Source organism: Rhinolophus ferrumequinum, chromosome 14 (genome assembly GCF_004115265.2).
Source record: "Rhinolophus ferrumequinum isolate MPI-CBG mRhiFer1 chromosome 14, mRhiFer1_v1.p, whole genome shotgun sequence".
Lineage (NCBI taxonomy): Eukaryota > Metazoa > Chordata > Mammalia > Chiroptera > Rhinolophidae > Rhinolophus > Rhinolophus ferrumequinum.
Window position 1 is genome coordinate 12663244 of NC_046297.1, and position 24139 is coordinate 12687382.

A 24139-nucleotide genomic window follows, 5' to 3' on the forward strand; every position below is an offset into this window, starting at 1 on the left:
AGGGAAGCAGTTTACCTTGTGCAAAAAGAACAGGATGGATTTTGAACCCTCCTCCATTTTTCAACCGTTGAGGCAGTTGTTCAAAATGATAACTATCAATGTAGAAGTAAACTTTCAGAGCTTGTCGACTTCCTTCCACTTGATACGTAAGAGGAACATCTAAAATGACATTTAATGTTATATTACATCCTAAAATCAGGACATGTTATATAGTATATTTGTTAATCTTTAAAAAGAATCCTGAAAATTACTAGAAACTAAATATCTTAAAAGTACCCATGTATATCGAGTTCAGGTTAGGCATACTTACAGTGCTATTAAATGAAAGAGTATATATCAGATTCTCATTAGCTAAAGCAACAGATTTATCATTATACTGCATATAAAATTCTGTAAGAGGAAACTTCGTTACACTTTGATGCACCAGATGTCTCACTTAACTAAATGAGAAGTTTAGCTACATGTGGTTTGGAGTCACAATCTCTCAGGACGAGCTGCCTCATTCATATTTTAGTCAAAATGAGTCCAACGGGTACACTTCTTAAGCAGCGTGCAAGAAATCGAGTACATAACAACCATTATCAAAATCTTCACGAGATTTGCAAGTTCTATTCCAAGCTCCAGGACAAAAATAGATTACCTCCATTGATGCCCAACAGTCATTAGAAATTATCTGTTCAGGGGGCAGCCAGATGGCTTAGTTGGTTAGAGCGTGAGCTCTGAACAACAGGGTTGCTGGTTCAATTCCCACATGGGCCAGTGAGCTGCGCCCTCCACAACTAGATTGAGGAAAATGAGCTGCTGCTGAGCTTCAGGAGGGGCTCAGTTAGTTAGAGCGCAAGCTCTCAACAAGGTTGCTGGTTCAATTCCTGCATGGGATGGTGGGCTGCGCCCCCTGCAACTAAAGACTGAAAACAGCAACTGGACTTGGGGCTGAGCTGCGCCCTCCACAACTAGATTGAAGGACAATGACTTGGAGCTAATGGGCCCTGGAGAAACACACTGTTCCCCAATATTCCCCAATAAAATTTTTTTAAAAAAAATTATCTGTTCAAATTATTTTAGCTATTTTCAAATATTCCAAATTTAGTTACTCAAAGAAAGCCAACTAATTCAAAAAGCTAAAATCCTGCAAGAGCATATCACAAATTCTCTTCATTTTATACTTATCCAAGAAAAATAATTTCCACATAACTGAAAAGAAATGTGCTATGGAAGGCAGTGTGGAGGTTCCTCAAAAAATTAAGAATAGAATTACAATATGACCCAGCAATCCCTCTCCTGGGTATCTACCCAAAAAATCTGAAAACATTTATCCATAAAGACACATGTGCTCCAATGTTCGTTGCAGCTTTATTGACGATGGCCAAGACATGGAAACAACCAAAATGTCCTTCGATAGATGAATGGATAAAGAAGTTGTGGTATATATACACAATGGAATACTATTCAGCAGTAAAAAAAGATGAAATAGGACCATTTGTGGCAACATGGATGGATCTTGAGAGTATAATGCTAAGCGAAATAAGTCAGACAGAAAAAACAGAGAACCATATGATTTCACTGATATGTGGTATATAAACCAAAAACAGCAAAAGAACAAGACAAACAAATGAGAAACAAAAACTCATAGACACAGACAATAGTTTAGTGGTTACCAGAGGGTAAGGGGGGAGGAGGGTGGGAGACAAGGGTAAGGGGGATCAAATATGTGGTGATGGAAGGAGAACTGACTCTGGGTGGTGAACACACAATGCGATTTATAGATGATGTAATACAGAATTGTACACCTGAAATCTATGTAACTTTACTAACAATTGTCACCACAATAAATTTAAAAAGAAAAAGTAAAATCTTTCTCAAAAGCTAGAATAATCACACTAACCAGTTAAAAATTAAGGCCCAAATTTAGTAGGCATTTAATGTATGTTCTTGATTCAGTATTTATTATTTCTAACCTGCTTCTTGAAATAAAATTATATATAAAAATAGAGTTCAAGGTTAATTACTATTAATGATAACAGATTCCAAACTTATTACATGTATCTAATTCTGCATATCAGTAGAGACATTGTATTAACATCTACAAGTCTCTTTTATGCATATACTAATAATGCTTTTACTTTTGTGTATACACACTTTTAAGGAAGATGAAGGATTTTGGTTTGGGGAAAAGAATGAATAAATTTCTCAGTTGAAGAGTTGGAAATTAACTACATGTTAATGTTTGGGAAAAGCCTTTTTTTTCTGGTTCAAAATATAGAAAAAAGATACATGGACACTAACGAAACTACAGATTTATATATACTAAATATTTGCATCTCTAGCTCCCCTTGTCATAAATGTCTTTCACATACATTTTCATTTTTGTTAAATTCCATTCCTTTACTCTTTGGCACCAACATAGCCAATCTCTGTGTTACCAAAAGCATAATGTTATTGAAAGGAAAATAATAATGCAGCAGTTGAGTTCTATATTATAGGACTAGTAAAGAACAAATAAAGATGCTATCCCAGGAATTAAGAAACTAAAAATTATCAATTATATTAAATTTAAACAGAAGTTTCAAACTGAGAGTACTACATAAAAGAATGGAAACCCGTTTCTCTCAAAGTATTTGGTGCACCTGAAAAGAGCCTAATAAAGTGGAAGTGAAAATTGCTGCCTTTTATTTGTGGAAATTTATCAACCATGAAAAACAAACTAGATGATTAGGACTATGTCATGATTAAAAGTTCCAAAAACATTACCGCATAAGAAAAAGGTCTCTGGTTCTCTCCTCTTGAGGGATTCCTCCTAGAGAGAAATTTCATCCCTTAAACACGGCCCCACCTCGTGGAATGGGCCAGTGAGTTTGAAAATAAGTCTTTAACTAAATAGTTGTTAGTTCCCTTTGCTTGAATTTCTCTTCCTTGAACCTCTGCAGGGTTGGGTCTGTCTTCTCCTTCAGATTTCAGCTTAAAAGCCACTTCTGCTGAGAGCCCTTCGCTGGTGACCCGTAAAGGACCACCTCACCGTTATTCTTCATGCACGCTAATTTCCTGCATAGGCTTGATCACGACCCTACCTGTCTTTGTAATTATTCCTTATTTGTTGTCTCCCAACAAGGCTGTGAGGTCCGTGAAGACAGGGACCCATCTGTCTTATTCGCCATGGCACCCACAGTTCCAGGTACACACCTGGCCCATGCAGAGAGTGGAAGCTCAAAATAGCCATCCCCATAATAATTACTATAAAATTACCTGTGTCACCAGGGGAAAGGGGAAGATCTGTTGTCATTACGGTCTCCAAAACCATGAAGATTTTCCACAAAATGAATGTAATTAAATACAACCTAATCATTTAGCTCATTCATTCCTCCTTCACCAATTATATAATACGACACGGGAAGTATCTTACACGTTCCCTGTACTGAAGTGAGTCAGACTGCCCCTTCGCTCCTCTGCAGCTCTCACTAAGCGTCACGCCGACAGGGACTTTGTATCATTTGTCACCACGACATCCCTGGAACTTAGCTCAGCACTGAGCATGTTACATGTACGTAACAATGATTTCTCCCCCAAAAATCAAAGGTCTTCAATTCAGACAGTTGATTCTACTTACTTGGCATGCCATATTTCTTCAGAATCTCATTATTCTTTAATATAAAACTAAGACAAATGAGGAATGCTAAATGTAACTTTTTATAAAAGAATGCAAAGTAATACAGCGAGGAGGATGGATTCAAATATTTACTGAATATTACCAGGAGCCTTACGAAATGCTAGAGACTTTCAAATACATTATCATATTTAAGCCTCATAATCCTGCGAGTCAAGGAAAGCTGATCTTCTCGTGTTTGCAGATGAGAACAGAGCCAGGATTTGAACTAAGTTTTCTTGACTTCAAGGCAGATGTTCACTTCGGTCTCCTTTGTTCTCATCTTCATGCTTCCACCCCTCCGTACTCAGCCTTTCCGTCATAGACACACAGCCATCTCATTTCATTACAAATTAATTAGTCAATCTGACTCCTCTGCTTCTATGCTTATAGAAAGATCGAATCATATATAATTAATGATAAAGCTCTAGTTTTCTTACACTACTTAAATAAGATGTGATGACACTTGGGTACCGAGAAATTCTCTTCTTTCACGAATTGACTTAAAATGACAACTCTATTCCATTACCATTTTTAATTTGCTTGGACTATCTTGTCCAATAGCACTGGAACGAACCTTTCACTAAGGAACTGTTTGCAGAAGTTTTGAGGAAATACATAAAAATGTATTGCCAAATATATATCACAGGTGTCTGTCACAGGTTCACCTAATTTACATACTAAATATTACTTTCATGGTTTTAATTATCTTTAATACTATATTTTTCAATATGCCAATGTTAAATCTCTCATAATGGATATACAATAAGTAAATATTTTATCAAGCTTATCATATTGGTTCCTCTTCTGCTTGCTCAACAGACCATTCACCAGGAATATCATATTTGAACCATAGAAAACAGTACTTCAGTGAGCCTATAGTTCCTCAGGCAAAATATAGAAGAAAAAAATATTAGGTTATATTGTGAAAATAAGAGTTTCTCTACGTTCAGCAAAATTGTGCCTACATTGCTCACTAAAAATATATTCTATACATGCCCACAGAAGACCATATACTTTGTTCAAATAATATTATCCTCATCAAATAATCCACTTTGCCAGACAAATTCTCCCTTGAAGATAACCTATATTCCTAATGTCGTAATTCACGTTCTCTCTCATTGATCAGTGAAGGTGAAACTTTAATAAAATTCTCTTTTCTCTACCTTTATATGATACACACAGAATCAACCACTTCTGCCATCTCCACAGCTACGCTCGAGGTCAAGGTCACCACCCTCTTTCACGTGGGTGACTGCAGTAGCTCCCTAAGCAATCTCTCTGCTTCTGCCCTGGGAGTGATGGTCTATTTGACACAGCAGTCTGAGGCCGCCTGTAGCAGGTAAGCCGGATCACGCCATTCCTCTGCTCAGTGGCTTAATTAGAAAGGGCAAGTTATTCCAATGGTCTGGCTTCTTCTTCATTCTCAACTCCTACTCTCCACTCCAGCCACACAGACCTGCTTGCAATCCTGAAAGAATGCCACGCATGCTCCCACCTCAGAGTCTTTGCTCTTACTGTTCCGATGAGTCTGGAACACCCCTCTCCCAAATATCTATATGACTTGGCTCCCTGAACCCCTTGAGGACTTTGCTCTCCTCCTTAGTGCAGGTTGCCTCCCTAGCTTGTCAGACATTTGCAACCTTTCACCTGCCCCTTCATGTTCATCCTTTCTTCTATTTCCCTCATACATTCATACTATTATCTTTTAATTTATTATCAGATTAACTCATTGTTCTTGCTTATTATTTATCTCTCCCCACTTGAATATCAGCTCTGTGAGGGCTATGTGTCGGTTTAGTTCTCTACTATGTCCAACACCTACAATAGAGTTTGGCCATAGCAGGCATTTAAGAAATTTCTCATGAATGAATAAATGAACGATTATCATTCTTAAATCAGATCGTGGATTAAGTGAATATTTATTGATTCCTTATTTATTGTACTAGACACTGGAAATGTGTACATAAATAAGAACCCTTCCCAGCCCTGAAGAAGCTCGCATCTTCTATCATAATACGTAATATCTCACACTAATGGAAAAAACAAAAGACAGAAAAATAATGAACTGCTACAGGAACTCTTGGATTGATAGCTACACTTTAAACCTATGTATGACATGTTGAAATGGTAGATAAATGATGATAACTTGCAGAAACTAAGATAACAGAGATTAGACCCTAGGTATTGGGATTTCTCTGAATGTATATTTCTAAATTACTGAATTGGTAAATTGCTGGTAAATGGCTCAATCAGAGGGATACTTTTCAATTCATCAATTCATAAAGTAACTTCTTTGCAACATTAGATACAACTATGTTTGTTGAAATTCTGTCTTTCATTCTTTACACTGTTTGTTTTTATTTTTATAACCATAAAACCCTTTTGCCTATGGCAGCATATATATTTAATTGATATTTATTCATTCATTTCCTTGGAAAAAAAATTGCCTCTTTTTGTTCCAGGCACTTTTGGGTACTGGAGATACAACGAACAAGACAGGAAAAGGTTTTGCCATCTTGGATATTGTACAGGAAAAATAAATGAATCAAGACAGTTATTGTGATTATATTTGTACACATTAACATTTTTGTCACTCAGATGAAATGAGTTCCAATTTTCGTTTTTAAGCTAACAGAAAAATGTAGAATATCCACTCCTTCAGGATTAAATTATAACTTTTATCAATTATTGCCAGGTCAACAATTATGTCTTTCTCGATTGGTTTCCGATCTAAACTTTTTACAAATTGAGCATAATGCAGGACTCTAAATACTTGTTTACATTGCCTGCTAACACAGTCTCTCTGGGATCAATTGAAGATAAAGAGTGCAAACTTGATTTAATCAATTTTGCTAAATAATTGTGATATATTTGAGAAAAAGCTTTAGAAGTCACAGAGTTTATCCACACAGCCAGAAACATTAGGGCAGTCCTTTTATTTAAAAAACAAAACAAAACAACAACAAAAAATCTTGACATGAAAAAAGCAGCAGAAAAAACAAATATTCTATAACCCTACTTATATAAGGTACCTAGCACAGGCAAATTCATAGAGACAAAGTTGAACAGAGGTTACCAGGGCCAGGAGGAGGGTGAAATGGAAACTTGTTATTTAAGGAGTATGGAGTTTCTGTTTAGGAAGATGAAAAAGTTTGGGAGATGGATGTTGGAAACGGTTGCACAACACTGTAGGTATACTTAATGCCACTGAATTATATACTGAAAATTGGTTAAATGGTAAATTTTATGGTATATATGCTTTACCACAATAACAACAACAAAGAAAATCTTGACTAGCACACACTCAAAAAACGTTTTGGAAGCCAAACTAATAGATAAAAATAAAAGTTTCGAATTACCTGTAGATTTAAATTACATATACTTTCTGTCACTTCCAAATTGGCTATTATTAAGTGTGTTGCCCTAAATATGTTATTTTATACAAAACCATTAAATCTTCATATTAAATACTAGGCGTGCCAAAAATATATATACACGTTTTAAGAGATGTTATCTATGTATTGAATTACAGTGGCAGTCTGTAGCATGACATCAAAAGATGACTTTAATCAAATGAATGCTAGCATCACCAAGACAGTTAAATGCTAGCAAGACAGTTAAACAAAATGGCGAAGCACAGTTGTTGTTGGAGGAGCGCAAGACCATTGTGAAGTGATATTTGAAATTCGAGAACTTTGCGGAAGTACAATGACAATGGAGGCAGGAGTATGTAAAAGAACCTAACAAGTGCATGCATTCGTGATAAGTTTGAGACACATGGCACTGTGTGAAGAAATTGAAATGGCATGCGCAGTGATATAAGTGGACTTCGGTCAACATTGCTCAAGCAATTCACTGTAATCAGAAGTGTCTGGACGCTGATGGTAACCTCTTTGAGCACTTCTTGTAATTGTAGAAGTCAAATGTGACTTGTATTCAACTTTTGTTATTGGTATATATCGAGTATTACAATTTTAATACAGTTTTCTCCTTTCTTAAAATGTGTATACATGTTTTTGGCACCCTTTGTATATTACCATCAAAGCATTACCATATGTTGTTTGATGCCAAAGAAATTCTATAAAACACCATTGAAACATTTAACTACTTACTTGCAACTAGTGGTTCCTCTTCTGATGGTTTAAAGTAAAAAGAAACCTTTTCCAAATCAAAGAGTGCAACCAGTGTATCTTCTAGCATGGCTTGTTCATCTGTCTAGAAAGAAAGAAAAAACACCTTACATGACATGATAGCTTTGTATAGAACATAATATAACATTACACAATATAACATCTCCACACCCAAACTAGCTTCACTTGTGTGTTATTCACATACGAGTACAAACTAAATGATCGACACTTAACTGAGAATTTACTGCCTAAAATGAAATTCATAAATCTCTCAAAGTTACAAGTTTCTTTTACAGCTTTATACATTTCTCTATTGTCTAAATGGTTCTACACAACTTGTCAGTCTATTTTGTCGCCAGATTCTAATCATATTGATTTTGTTTATTATTTACAAAGAAATCTGTACCAAAAAAGCATGTTATTTGCCTCTAAATTTCTATAATCTTATAAATATAACAGCTGAAAGGCAAACATATTGTTTTATTAAAAAGCCCCAGTGAGTAAGGGTCAGCCTATTCTCCAATCAGATAACTTAGGCATTATTCATTTTGCAATTTATTAAAACTGTGATAAAAGCAATTTGCATGTGTGGAATGATTTTTCTATCAAAGAGCTAAGGCACAAGAACAATTTCCATCTCAACTACCTTTATGGGGCCTTAACCTAGAACATTTTGAATATGAGATCTGATTTGTTTTCACCATTCATTTTATTCTTATTGCATGTTGTTTTACAGCTGAGGCAGGTAAGGTCCAGACACAGTAACAAGTTCAGTGCAAGTCTTAGCGTTATCATCTTTCTGGTACTAGATTCTGGCCTTCTAATGAGTAGTTTAGTGCACTATCTAGAGGCTTTTACTAATTTCCTCACGAATGAATAATTAGCCTTATCATACATAGCTTATTATTTAAAGGTAACAATTGTTTCCTTGAGAATGTCAATGACCCTTTTAAACAATAATTTGAACATGCTATCCACTCATTTGAAAAGTTGCTGTAAGCTTGTAGGCATATTTGTGGGGTAGTATTAGTAGAGGGTACAGGAAATGGTAAAGAATTTCCACTGTGTGAAAAAGAATAAGAGGCAGGCCCAGGCCCTACGGAAGAACAGCATGGAAAGCAAAAGATTAAGAAAGTCGTCCCCTTTGCACCTTGGTTTGGTACTAAATACAGTGTATAATGCACAGCAAGTGCTGGATAAATGTTTATTAATCTTATTTTTTAAAGTCCTTTGAAGCAGCAGGGAAATGCACTGAACCTACAATTAGAAGGACGGGACTGAAAAATCGGCAGTTTTCTAACTGAGAGGAATACACACAGGAAGAAATGTCCCACACAGGGTGGCATCTGATCGCTGAAGTGCAAGCCACGATGTGTGATGCTCTGGCGGAGGCAGAGGAGGGGCTAAAGTGACACCCAAGTGACCACCAGAGACTGTGCTCAGAGCTCAGGAACAGACAGACTGACTGCTAGTGCCTGCAGCTCCCAGAGGAAGCTCCCTTCACACAGCTGGGAGGCTTTTATGCTCATTTCAGAGGCAGAAAGACTATGCATTTCTTTGATTTTTGTAGCAAACTTTGGATTTTTTTGTATCAATTCTTCAAATAAACATAAGTGTTTTACAAGCCAATTAAAAAAAACAAAACAGCTTCCTTGAGATATAATTCACATCCTTGAAAATTCACCCATTTAAAGTGTATAGCTTACTGGTTTTAGTATATTCAGAGTTGTGTACTATCACCATCATCTCATTTTAGAATCTTTTCCCCACCTCCAGAGAAACTCAGTATCCATAAGCATTCACTTCCCACATCCTGCCGCACAATTCTCAGTCCCAGGCAACCACTAGCCTATTTTCAGTCTCCAAAATTTGCCTATTTCACACATTACATAATAATAGAATCAAATAATATGTAATCTTTTGTAACTGGCTTATTTCATGTAGCATAATGTTTCCAACACTCATTCATGTTGTAGCATGTGCCAGTACAAAAAAGTATTATTCAGCTTTTTTGCTGAATAATATTCCATTGCATGGCTATACCACAACTTATTTGTCTGCTCATCCATTCATGGACATTTGGGTTGTTTCCACTTCTTCGCTATAATGAATAATCTTGCTAGGGACATTTGTGTGAATGTAAGTTCTCGTTTCTCTTGAGCATTACCAAGGGGTATAATTTCTGGGTGATCTGGAAATTCCGTTTAACATTTTGAGGAACCGTTAAACTGTTTTCCAAAATCACTTGATTATTTTACATTCCCACCACCTCGCCACACTTGGGAGTCACTGTCTTTTGGATGACAGCCATCCACATCCGAGGTGACACAGTATCGCATGGTAGTTTTGAGTAGCATTTCCCCAACGGCTAATGATGTTGATCATCTTCTCATGTGCTTTCTGGCCATTTTATATCTTCTCTGGAGAAACATCTATTCAAATCCTTTCCCTACTTTTTAACTGAATTGTCTTTTTATTGTTTAGTTTTAACGATTCATTATACAATCTAGATATAAGTTACTTAGCAAATCTATGAATGACAAATATTTTCTCCCATTCTTTGGGATTTCTTAAGTGTAAAGTCCCAGCACTTGATCAGACAATGGCAGTTTTAAAGTAAGAATATAATAGAAATGAAGCCCCATTCATTCATTCATTAAACATTTATTGTCTACCACGTATTCAGAAGTGGGCTTCCTATCTTATGTAATTTCTATCTGATAGATAATCATTAATTAATATTTATTTTTAAGCTACTTTTCCAAGTACCTTATTTCAATTTTTTTTCATTAATTAAATCTTTCCTATTTGGTTATAAGCAACCAAATAAGAAATTACTCACCCACAGCGAGATGGAATCTGTTCAAAAGAATCTAATTATTTCGCTGAAGTACACTGAGGTAGACTTCTTTACCTTGTCATTCTAGAACCTTTTATGACTGTGCAGTACAGTGATTACCTCCCTGTCCTCAATGTCATTGAAGAAACCCATTCTTTTGATGTATAAACTCATGTATATTTCTTTAAAAATTGAACCATGTTACTTGGGAGCTATGTTTTCTGTCTACTTTCACAGATGACAGCCTGTCATGTTTCAAATCACAAGTCTATTTACCTAGCACCTTAAGTTTATATATAGAGTCAACATGTTTGCCTTAAAACATGACAACGATCAGAACCACAGAAAGTATACGGGAAAAATCTCTAAGCTTACCCCAATGCTATTGATCAACTATTTTGAGATGCTTTCTTCACACCCACTGTGGAAAGCTGGTACACGAACATGAACGAGTCTATAGTAATCAAGGCAATGTTCTTCGATTTAACAAGACAAATGTGTATACAAAGGAAGGAAATAAAGTCATTTAACACATGCCAATTTTAAACAGATTGTCAGACAGGATGACGTGCAAGTTCTCAGAGCTCTCCATCAAGAAAGCTCCAGATTCTCAACCTCAGTGGGAGTTTGAGGTTCGTGGCAGGCTGTTTCTTCTGGGCTGGAAATGGAACCTTAGCAGGAAGATCCTCACTCCTCAGCTGACCTTTCTTAGTCAGTGCTCGGGATGCAGGAATTAGTAACAGATGGAGGCTTTCTCGGCTTTTAGCAGCCACTGAGAATAGACAAAAATAAGAAATGCCTTCTGCATACCTATTAAAGCTCGATTTACCCATGAAAAAGTATATTCTTTTCATGTAGCTGAATGACCACAGATACAATGATGAATAACCACTTCTTATTTGGGAATATGTTACAATGTGGGTTACAGGTGACATAGTGGGAGGCACGTGATTGCTTACCAAGTTGGGTGACAGAAGAGACTGAAAGTGAAAAAGAACGCCTGCATTTGCTATCTGGTCCAGCCACCTTCTGCTGGCTTCCCACGTTTCCATCTCATTTTCCTTGCTGTTGTCAAACATCTGGTTTAAAGCCGCCATGAGCTGCTCCGAGAAGGCACAGACTGTCGCCACAAGGCTCTGGCAGAAAACCATGTCTCTTCGGAGCTGTGGCTCACTGTCTGCGTGCGATCCAAGGGAACATAAAGACAGTTTTGAGAAACGTCGCAGTGAATAAAACCAATTTCTTAAGCATGTACATTCGCTGTTCTTTCATCCTTTCACCAAACTCAGCATGTGAAAAATGTGCATTTGAGCTCCATTAATGAGCAGATATGTTTTAGCAAATTTGCTATGGAGAAAACATTAAACACCAGAAAATGTTAGCAACTGTAAAATAATTTGTCTTAATTGATATGGTGACTTTATTTTGTAATCTCCAAATTGTTTTATAAAACCCAAGGAAAAAATTAAAGCTGTATTTATTTGCATATTTTTTTGTCTGATGGACTGCAATCTTCATCTGTTATGTGAACTTTCCTAAAGGAAATTCTACGTCCAATATTTCAGTTTATGCTGACAAATGAAATACAGTAGTATGAAGACTAAATTTTTTTAAAAATTACCTACTAAACCTACTGAAATATTAATGTGAAATGCACATGGGGAAAAGAGTACTGATGTCCAACCTTTTGTAACAATAAGCAAATCTGTATCTCCTGAATTTACCTATTCCACCTCATGAGTTGTAAATACATCTAGTTCATAAACTCTTACATTTCTTTGAAATAAGTAATGGATTTATAATTTTAGCATAAACTGATTTTTACTAGGATTCTTATTCTGCAATTAACTGGATTTTGGATTGACTCACTTTGAAGGTATGTTTACCCTGTGAACTGCCACTCTTGGGCCACAGTTTTTACAAGTGGAAAGAAAGCTAGCTGTGCCTCCGAGTACCTGATTACAAAGGGTTAACTTCTTCAGGTGACTAGATATATGCAAACTACATAAACAATATAAACACCAAGCCATACGTATGTACACTGAAAAATCACTAGTATTAGAAGAACAACAAAGGCAAACATAATCATATTCCCAAAAGTGTGCTGAACGTTTTAAAGCTTCACAACTTTCTGAAACGAAGAATTGTCAACATTGGTGTATAACATGTATACAAATGCTGCCTTTATTCAATGATGAGTTCTTGCTTTATTGATGAAAAGGCAAAATTTTAAGTTGCTTACCAAAAACACAGATGGTCCTTAAAAACCATCAAAGGCATGTGTACACATAATGTAATTGCTGTGTGTTACTTAGTTTCTCTGTTAGTGAAAGCTACTTTTGAAAATTTTATTAGAAAAATAATTAAATATTAAAATGTTTAATTTTATAATGAAATATTCATTCATTAGGTTGAATGACAAGAACTCGCTGTGTTAGTAGGTCAAAATGCTTGAATATGGCATCTCCATGTGGTCCAATTTATTAATTTAACCAACAACATGTGTTAGACAGTTTCCTTAAGTAGTTATATACCATGTGCCTCATTCTAATAGCTGGAAAAGAGTGTTTCCCAGGTAACTATAAAATGACTAAACTGGGAAAGAGCTTTGTCCAATTCTCAATTAAGAAAAAAGCAAAACACCTATTTTATTGTTGCGCACAATTTCTAACAGAGTGTATATAGTCAATAAATATTTACTGAATTAATGAACGAAAATAATAAACCAGTCAAGCAACAAACAAATGAAGTAATTGAAACAAAAATATATGAGCTCACTCTATGGCTTCTTGAAATGCCTGAATTCAGTCTGACTTAGAAAGGTAATTCAGGTAGAAACGCAATAAGTAAAAATTGCCCTATCTTTCTTGCACATTCTTGCTTTGCTTTTCAGTTGTTCTGTAGTAAAGCAGAAAACCTGGGGAAAGTTCTAAAAATACTTCAGTAGCTTTGGCAGAAATACTCCCACCTATAACATGAACACAATTTCTTAATAAAAATCTAATTGGAAAGAACTTCCTTGTATCAAGAGTAGAAAGCTTAGGTCTAGAGAAGAAAGAATCTGGTTGCACTGCGAGTTTTAGAAGAGATCACAGGGGTTAGTAACTTTGCTTGTGGTAGAAATTATTATCTACAAATTGCTTTTGAGAAGAAATTCTCAAATTTCCTTTTTTTTTTACATTAAAAAAGAATACTTGGATGTCTATTCCACTTCCTGCTACTAAATTCTCTATGCATTTTAAGCCAAAATAAAATTTCCATTCAACTTCATTATCAAATCAGAACTGATCAAGCACTGAATTCAAACTTTAAAACTGAATGTCCCACAGGAATTAAACATTGCACAAATAACTGGGGGTATGAAGCAGTCCAAGGGAAACCTTCGCCATGGCCATGCTCACAATAGAATGACAAAGCAGACATGTAAGGAGCCCTTGAAGGACCCTGACATTTAAATCTTAATCCAACAAATTTTCAAATGAAAAACACTTAAAAAATGCTTATTGCATCATGAGGTGATTTTCAATTGCTTCCTTCCTAATTTCAAGAGTCTAGTTTGCATAGACTTCAAAATGTACATCATATATTAAGAGCTTTTCAAGTGACTTTTGATGTGTTATTGTAATGGTGGAAATTGGTAAATCAGTAATGCGTTAGATTGAGCTCATTTGCAGTTTGACTCACCACATAGCTCATTATCTAGCCACCTGTACAATTAGACTTAGTTTGCAGTTAGATCCATCCTGATATTCAGCTGTTTTTTTCTTTGTTTTTCTCCTCACTAAGTGACTTAAAAACTCTGTTTTGTTCCCTTTCTCAGGGCTACCCATACCCCGTTAATCCATTTAATCAACAAAATCCTAACCTGAAAAGAGTAATTTCTTAATCCTCAGGCGCCGAGACACTAGAATCCAATTCGCAACTCCCATGCAGTTTTTACTGGTGACCCAGAAAACCCCAGGTTGCAGTGGCCCAGTCTGAGACTGGAGTCCTGAGATAACACTCTCTTAAAACAGACCAGACCCCAGGAAGCTATGTCAGCCCTCGGACCTGCCTGACCGACTCCCCCTTTCCTTTGTTCTTCTTGTGTATCTATAAAACCTTCTGCCCTGTCACGAGACGTCCTTTGGACAGATCTGCCATCCTCCCAGAATGTCAGCTTTCTGAATGAAACCTGCTTTTCTTTCCACCAGACTTGTCTCTCAATTTTCAACTTTTCCAAGCAGCAGGCAGCCGGACCTTTAGCACGGTGTCATTATCATCTCACAGTGAGTAGCAAAGGCAGAAAACTCAGAGCAGCAGAAGGGGGCTCTACTTATACTGTCTATCCCCAACTGCCATTTACAGCTTCTCAATACATCACTGTCCTCCATCCATCCATCCCAGGCACCTTCACAGGGTTGTTGTGAGAACATAATAAAGCGGTATATCTGAAAGCAGCCAGACAGTGGCTGTACAGACCTCTCTGAGCCACACAGTACTACCCAGCATCCCTCAAACAGGAAGTGCCCTTATAAACTCTTACAGCCCACGCATTTGCTCATGGACCCTCTGGCGATGGGCCCTTCTCCTCATCGTCCATCAGCAAACCTGAAATCATTGGTCAAGAGTCAACTCATTGAACTATTAAAACTCTTTAAAATATTATCTCCCCTCTGACATATTTCCCCTTTCTTTCAGGAAGTTTTGTGCATTTCTTTCTGCCACTGCAGGCCTGGGGGCATCCCTCTGCTAGATGGCTAAGGACCTAGCATGCTGAGAGTTGGTTTATTTATCTGTGATCCCCAGGGACAATCCACACAGAAGGTTGGGAAGTGGCATATGCCCTGTGAATTATGCTCATGGACTTTAGAGATGTAGAATTTGCTTTCATCTATCCATTCCACCAATTTCAAACCAGATCATCCTAAGGATCAGGTCCCTTTTTGTAAAATGGGGTATGCCTACTTCTTAGATCTGCAATAAAGATAAATGAGATAAACACATTGAGAGCACTGAGCCAAGTGAAATTGGACGGTATCATTATAGTGATCCTGCTTTTCTCTGACATCTAAGATGGTGTCCAGCACTGAGTGGGTGCTCAGTTTTATTGCTAAATGGAGAGGGAACAATGTAATAAAGAAACCAAAATAAGCTAACGCTCAGCAAAAATGTATATGCCTTTTCCTTTTAATTACGCGGTTGTTTGAAATTTGTAAGTGTCCATCCTTTCCAAAGCTATTCTCATTCCTCATTTTTATCAATAAGAATGGCAGTGAGAATAACAACAGCTGCTTCCAGCTTCCAGCAAAAGAAGAAGAGCAGTGAACTGCGTTTCTTTTGTGTGACAGCTTGTTTGTTGTTTTTGCAGAGTAGGACTTCTCTTGTAGTGGGAATAGACTTTAAAAAACAAAAAGGATTTTTTTACCTATCAAAGGCTTCTGTTTCATTTCAGTATTTAAACACCCACTTAAACTCATCTTCTGCAAACATATTTTAAAATATTAACACTTCATTTAATCTTGACTGTTTTCGAATCTCCAGTTCCATAGTTAGCTAGCTGGTCTAAAAATAATGAGACGGTTTCTAGACACAAGCAATCCCAGTCATTATTCTGAGATTGTAGGGAAAAGAAAGCAAGATTAACAAAGAAATAAAAAGAAGAGATTAGAGAAAAAGACAGGAATAAAAGCGAATTTAGAGTAATATTTAGCAGGCAGTCTACCCTTTTCAAGTGAAGAGCGAATCAATATGGAATAATTTGGTTACTGTTTTGGCGCCATCCTATATACAAGAAGGAAGGAGTGAGTGAATGAAGGAGGAAAAAGGAGAATTATGACAGGCATAAAAAAATAAAATTGAAATCAAAATAAGGATTTGCAAGAACAGCCATTATTTCAATATTAATGAATAAAGCAACACATTTGAGGACCACAGCTGGAATTGGCATTAACTAAATTTGAATTTCAAATCTGCCACCTACTATTTATTCATGTACTCAAAAGGCATCTATCTGCCCAATCTTCCAGGAGCTCAAAAATTTGTGTTGAATAAACAGTATTTCCTAGTTATTATTATTAAGCTTTCTGAATGCTAATTTCTTTACCTTTAAAAGTGTGGGAAAATAATATTCTCCCAGAGTGGTTGTGAGGACCTGACGAAACACATAAAAATGAGGCCCATGAATTATGATTATCGGTAAAACTAAAAAAAAAAGTTATTAGTGTGGTTATTAGTAAAACTAAAATGAACACATAAATAAATTTTTTATATTACTACTCGGTCAAAAAGCTAAGTCAACCTTGTTTAAGGCAAAAAACAAAAAACCAACCGACAAACAAAAATGCCCTCTTGGTTAACTTGGTTCATTCATTCATCTATAATTTAAAATTACCAAGTATGGTAGATTGTAAAAATGGTCAGAAATTCCTCTTCTCTCTGTATCCATGCCCTTGCAATATGATTTTGAGATACAGACTTCTCCCATTAAAAGCACAGTCCATTTTGCCACCCTTGGGACTGGGCCCACCCACGTCCTTGCTCATATACAAAAGTTACAGTTTCACAATAAACCCCACCTACACAACCAACTTTACCAAAACCTGCTTTCTCTCTCTTTTTAAATTATATTCTATATAAATACCTATTTATATATGTCTTCATGTTTCTATTCGTAATTGTAGATGAGTATATGTTTTGGGGTTTTTATTAAAACTAAGTTGTGTTTTTTATCGTTGCAAGGCTTTAGACAGGTAGGGATCATATTTCCATTTATTTTGTCGAAGGCATTGCCCTGATATCATGAGACTTCTAAGTTCATGGACCACAGTAATTTTCAATACTAAAAATAATACAAAATATTACCTGAATATTCCAGAAGTGCCAGAAGTATCCTACACTTTACCTCTGCAGAGAAAAATTAAAAAAAAAAAAAAAGCATATCAGTTAGTTGTTCACTCTTTTTCTGCCACTAGGATCACATTTTAACAGTGTAGTAAAAATTAGCACAAACTCATGACATCAGATAATAAAAATTCCACTCATTTGAAATGTTATTCTTTCCTACCAACTTATATAAATTCTACCCATTGCTCAGGACCCTAAAGTGTCTCCCAGATCTGAATATGAGCCTATGAAACATGATTCAAATAGTGCATCCTCAGCTGCTATAGCTCGCATGGTATTCTCTGAACTCCTACAGTCTTGATCAACAAACTGTCAAACAGTACGTTTTCTTAGTTATTTAAACTTTTAAAAACTATGTATGCATATATAACCTTTATATACAATTACATATATTATATTATGCACTATATATTAGAATTATAGTTTACATAAATTTACATAGATTTATAGATTATGTAGAATACACATTGTCTTCCTTTCTTATTTATACATCAAGACACTACCCTAAAGGACATAAAAATACTAAATATTTCCAAATACTCATCTCCACCCCATCTCCAAACAAGGCCAATCACAAAAGTTTCATACTCATTGCATCTGTCCAATGAGCCATGTGTTCATTTACTTCCAGTTGGCAGACGGTTTACTTGCACTAGGTAAATATAAAAACTTACAGAGTTCCTTTACATGCCTAAGATCATGGGGAATAACAAAAGTTAGGTTGTATCCTATTCTACAGTGGTTCACAATAGTCAGCAACTGAATTAACCTACAAGAAATGCAGGAAATACTTAAGAGGACATTAAATTTTACAAGTGAGACTGCAATAATAAGAGGATTTCAGAGGCAGAAATGTACATTGAACTAAGATTCAGAGCCCCATATGCTATATACTAGCTTTGTGGTCTTTAAAAATTTGTTCAACTACTTTGAGTCTCAACTTGCTCATTCATAAGTGATAACATCTGTCTTATCTATTTTTATAGATCTGTGTAGGAAAAATAAATGGGGATATATATTAAAAGCCTTGAAAAAATTTTTAAAGTGCTGTGCACCTGTGAATCACTGTTATTACTGTAATCTGGATCTAGCTAAATTTGGTATAGAATTCTAAGTAAGTCTCAAAATGTTTTAAAAAATATATTTTTAAGTTATATTGTCAAGGGAGTAGGTACATATTCTAAGAATGAAAAATAGCGCTAGCAAGAAAATATAGTAGAGAATGAGTACCAAATATCCAACAGTCTAGCATGGAAAAGATCTTATGACATCATTAAGAGACTAGGATTGAGATACAACTGGAAAGGCCCATTGAAAAAGTCATCAGATTGATGACTTCGGACTTTCCTAACACAAAAATCACTATATGGCTCTGAGACAGGGTACTAAAATTATGAACATGATATTTTAGGAAGATGAAGCTAGTATGTGTAAATAAGAAATGATGGAGATTGGGATTAGTTCAAAACCTATTCCAATTACTGAGGTATATAAAGAAAAGGCAAAAATTGAAGAGATTTTTGGTTAAAAAAAAAAAGAAGAAAAGCTCTTTAAGATACTGTGACAAAGAGAAGAAATGAAAAGAGTAGGTTGCTGAAAAATGAGAGATTTTGAAAGGAATGTGTATAATTTTTGTAGGGAGCAAAAGTTGAAAATGTGTTTACTAATAAGACACTTGAATTTAGGGTGATGATGGGTACAATTCTGTCACCAATTCTGATGTGTTTTTCTCCACACCCCCATCCCACATGCAGGATTAGACACCAAACAGATTGCCAGGAAATGGCAGCTGGCCCTCTCCCTTGACTAGCCCATTGAACTGAATTAGTGATTGTTTATTTATGTTTTTAAGACTCATTACACAGCTCTGATCCAAAGAGTAACTACCTCTCACTGAAACCTGCAACCAGGAATGCAACTTCAATTCTGCAAAGAGCCCTCTCCACACCACTGACAGGACTCTCAGCAAATCCAACTATGCTCAACCAGCTGTTGGGCTCCCATCACCGTCTGGCCCATATTCAACATCTCTCAATCAATATATATGTAGATAGCTGCCACTCCTATTGCTGTTTATTGGGATATGAGATACTAAGTGGACAAAAGCAGGACTTAAGATGAAAATGTAAGATTCTCAAAACGAATACCTTTTTTAAAATTAAGCTTTTTATCCTGCATTAAAAGAAATTTATATCTTAAAGGTAAAGTTCTTCAAAATAACAAATCAAGAAAAGGCTCAAGGATTTCTCTGTTCCTAATCAATATCTCATTTACTTTAAACTAAATAAAATGTGAAAAAAATCTCAAAGATGATAACAACTGCATGTATATTTACGAATTTTAACTTTTAGGAGTGCTATGTTTCTGGCATCTGTTCAGAGAAAATACACCCTTTACTCAGTAAAGTATATGCCCAAATTCCTTAAGCCTAACAGTCTTTAAAAATATGATTATCATTTTCACTGTTCATTATTTTGGGGAGTTTTAAATGCGATGTTATAATGTGTCACAAGTAACCATTATATTTAGCTATAAAATAAAATTATAGCCCAAAAATCCAGCTGCCAAGAACAAAAGATTTCATTACACAATAGAATTGCTGTAATTTATTCGGAGTTTTCTGTAAGTGTACAAACTTCTTTCCTATTGATACCTAACAATACCTAAGCTGTTATATTTGAGTACATTTCTAGGCAGAAGACTTAATAATCACAGAACATGTAAGTCACCTCTGCCATTCATGAAGAAATGAGGCCCAAAGGAGTTAAGCTACAAACTCAGACTCTGTTGAGTTTAAGATCTGTCTTTTGTCAAGAAAGTACTATTAAAGAGAAAAACCACAGGCCCAAAATGTGTCACTTGTGCTATAGCCCATGATACCAAACCTAAATTTAATACCTGACTTTGCTGGTTCAACCTTCCCTGGAAATATAGCCTTAATCAACCAGTCTGGAATTTTCTGGTCAAGCACCAGTAAGGTTATCTGTTGAGTGGACCCTCTCCGTCCCCCATAGAAAGAAGAGGCAACGTGCATGATAAAAACCCTTGAAGTTCCCTTTTCCCCAAAGGAATATGTCCTGGTCTAAATATAATTATATTTTTTCTTTTGTCTATAGCTCCCTTGCCCCACCCTTCTTCCTATAAAAACCTTCCGTTTTGCACAACCCCCTTTGAGCCTATTCTAGTTGATAGATGGGATGCTGCCCGATTCATGAATCACTTAATAAACTCAATTAGATCTTCAAATATGCTCAGTTGAATTTTCTTTTTTCAACAGTATATAACTCTAATTTACCCTAAACTAATGGTTATGCTGTAATTTTGCTAAATATTATTCACCTCATCCAACTGACATACAAAATACTGGGATAAAAATTTAAACACAAGCATACTATTTATTGTACAAGTTTCTCAACCTTAGTACTATTGACATTTTGGGCCAAATACTTCTTTGTTTTGAGGGACTGTCCTATATACTGGAGAAAGTTTAGTAGCATCCCTGGCCACTACGCACTGAATGCCAGTAGCATACCCACAATTGTGACAACCAAAATGTGTCTCCACATATTGCCAACCACTGGCCTAATACTGGGCAGAAAAAAAAAAAAAAATCACTGAATTAGACATTTTTTAAAATTAAAGAAAATTCTCATTTCATTTTTTTCACCATACTCATGTTGGAAAAGCTCAGACTTGTCTACTTAATAACTGACCCTAAACAGTATGCAATCACTTACTGGAGTTGTCACAACGTTTTATGTCTCCAATCACAGGTTGAACCAATTATAGAACGTTGAGAAAACAATGGTATGGTCGTGAGTAATAACCAACTTAAACAAGTACTTTTGAAGAAAATTAAAAATGGATGATGCCACCTATGGAATTATTTTAATTCGCACAGAGATTCACAATTGATGTTTTAGACTTTCCATAAAAGTTAGCTTCATGCCTTTTTGTGAATCCTTTACAAATTTTTCTAATATTGTTTGATATTATAAAATATGAAACTCTCCCCATGTTCCATTTGTCTTTGCAAACATGAGCCCTTATTTAATTTCCCGAGAATATTCTCCGTGATATAGATCATTTAGATCCTTGGGACGCAAGGTTTTGCAATCTTATTCCTTCTTTCTCTCTTTCTCCCTCAGTCTTTGCAATCCTTTTATTTTCCTGGTAACACAAAATATTGCAAAAAATAATCAGGGCGTTACTGAATTTTTGTGTTTAATGGGTTTTTAAATGATTATTTCTAATGTCAAGCGATGTTCTCTGCTTTTCATACTGACCTTCAACAAATTTTCTGATGTTCTGAGCAAGACTCCGGACGCTGCTGGGAAGATTCCAAGGGTCCTGCTTGATGTGAAGTCTTAACCTTTTTGGACAACTCAGCTTTGGTTCCATTTCCTGTTGAAATTCTAAATAAACACAAAAAATCTCTCTTAATTCTCAACTATTTACCAGTTAACAAGCCTGTCAACTTCAGAATCCTCTTGTTTTTGCGGCCATCGTTCTAAGTTATTGTCATGGAGGTAATTTCTTGAGCTATATCACAAAAGAAAACTGCTAAATCTAAAATGTCAATCTTTAATGTATTATTTTCTTACAAATATCTAAACAAAGGAGCAAACTTAGATAAAAACTATACTTTCAACATCCTAAACTAGATGTCAGAAAAAGGCAGCTCTAGGTACTGTTGTGTTTGACTGTTCTGTCTGCCCCCTGACATTCCCAAAACCCCTTCCCTACCACTGGGAGCTTGGTTTCAGTCAAAGCAAGTGGACACTTACGTTTCTTCAATGAACTCATTTCCATTCAGTCTGGCATTAAACATTTTAACTTACAAAGAAACTGAAAAGGTCTTATACCGTTTTTTTACACATACTCAAACATTACAAAAATAAAAGTAGTGTTAAGGAAATTATGAAACATAAGCAACCAGAACTTTTCTTCTTGTATTTTGCTTTTGCTTCATGACCATACTTTGTTTCCCAATGGCTTCTAATAGTTACTTTTTAAACTGTACCTTGTAATCCTCGACCTGGGGTGAGGTACTTGGTTTGCTCAAAGACTCTCACAACAGCTTGCCCTTTTAGGAGATTGGTAATGGAATCCACCTAGCAAAACAGCAGAGATATCTGACAGTTACATTCAGAGTTACACAATACATAATACAGAGGGTGCCAGAAAAATATGTATGCACATTTTAAGAAAGGAAAAAACTGTATTAAAATTGTGATACTCACTATAAACCAACAACAAAAGATGAATACAAGTCACATTTGACTTCTGCAATTGCAAGAGGTGCTCAAAGTGGTTACCACAGCATAATTTTAATACAGCTTTGTTTTCCTTTCTTAAGATGTGTATACATTTTTTTTGGCACCCTTTGTATATATTTTAGAGAGCAAAGCTTACAAAATTTTTTTTTTCATAAAGCAACAATTACTTTTGAAATCTCATGATTCCTGTGAAATCTACCTTTAAATAAAATATTACTATAAACTCACCTAATAACATTTGCAATGACCTTTCTTATTATCCTACTGTATATTAATACAAAATATAAATTCACTTCACAAAAACAAGTAAAAGTTCTAGAATTATTTAAATAAAAATAACCTAAAAGCTATTGAAATACCTTTTAAGGTAGTAAAAGCTTCTACGCTGTAAATTTTGGTTATGGATATAAATGTTTTAAGACTATAAAACACCAACATGAGACAATCTTGTGCTTTTTGAAATTAGTAATAAAGTTGAGCAAGAAATGTCATAAGGGATTCTGAAAACCCACAAACAAACAAACAATAAAAAGAATAAGTCCTGTGTATAACTCTTTATAACTTTCCAAGGATTGTAAAATACTTGAAATTCACAACGATCCTTTGTGTTAGTTGGCTAAAAAAATCTTTATCCCGTTTTAAATTGTGGAAATTGAGGTAAAGAGGGTGGAGGAACAGATCACAAGCTCTTTTCAATACATCTGAAAAACAGATTCCTGATAGTTTAGTCTGTAGAAAAACTACCAACTGTCCCAATCATACCTGGCTGAAAAGATGCTCAAGGCAGCTATGTATCTTATCCTGTTTTTCATGAGAAATGCGAACACTCAGAGGAAGTTCATCACCTAGATATCAAAATAACAAAAGACAACAACAAAACACCCATTAATCTTACATTTAACACTGCAAAATATCTTAAAATAAATAAAATAAAAAATATTTAAACATGAGCTCTTCTTCCTTTCCTTAGTTCTCATGTTCAGAAAATGAATTCTAAAAGATTTAATAGCTCTTAAGATATCAGATTACTGATGTTTGGAAACTGAGGTGAAAGTAGAATGCCTCACAGAAAGAACACTGCGGTACTCTGTGTTAATAATTCTTTCAGATGGTATGTTTTTCTAATGGTTGAACAGTTGAACACTGCAGATTTAAAAATCAAGATTTATCCTAATTAGATGAAAAATCTTCTTTCATAACACACGCAGAACAAAATATTTATATTTATATCAGTGTTTTTCTCATTAATCACCCCTGTCCCTATACCCATCCCCCCCTTCACCCATTTAAAAGACATTTCAGGTGCATCTAACTGTTTTAAAAGTCCTTAGTTTCAAAGCCCTTCCTACCTCCACACCCAATC

General features: G+C 35.5%; 1 protein-coding gene across 2 annotated transcripts in view; it reads right to left on the reverse strand.

The window, feature by feature from the left end:
- Positions 1 to 24139, reverse strand: part of PREX2 (phosphatidylinositol-3,4,5-trisphosphate dependent Rac exchange factor 2) — a 237988-nt gene that overhangs the window by 62193 nt on the left and 151656 nt on the right. The window contains exons 28-34 of one of the 2 annotated variants that reach the window (XM_033126386.1): positions 23539 to 23621; positions 22521 to 22611; positions 21784 to 21912; positions 17456 to 17497; positions 11572 to 11789; positions 7756 to 7858; positions 16 to 159 (exon numbers count right to left, since the gene is read on the reverse strand). In XM_033126386.1, coding sequence (XP_032982277.1) covers positions 16 to 159; positions 7756 to 7858; positions 11572 to 11789; positions 17456 to 17497; positions 21784 to 21912; positions 22521 to 22611; positions 23539 to 23621 — 810 coding nt within the window. Of the gene's footprint in view, positions 1 to 15; positions 160 to 7755; positions 7859 to 11182; positions 11385 to 11571; positions 11790 to 17455; positions 17498 to 21783; positions 21913 to 22520; positions 22612 to 23538; positions 23622 to 24139 lie in introns of those variants that run through there. The other variant, XM_033126387.1, reaches the window with a different exon arrangement.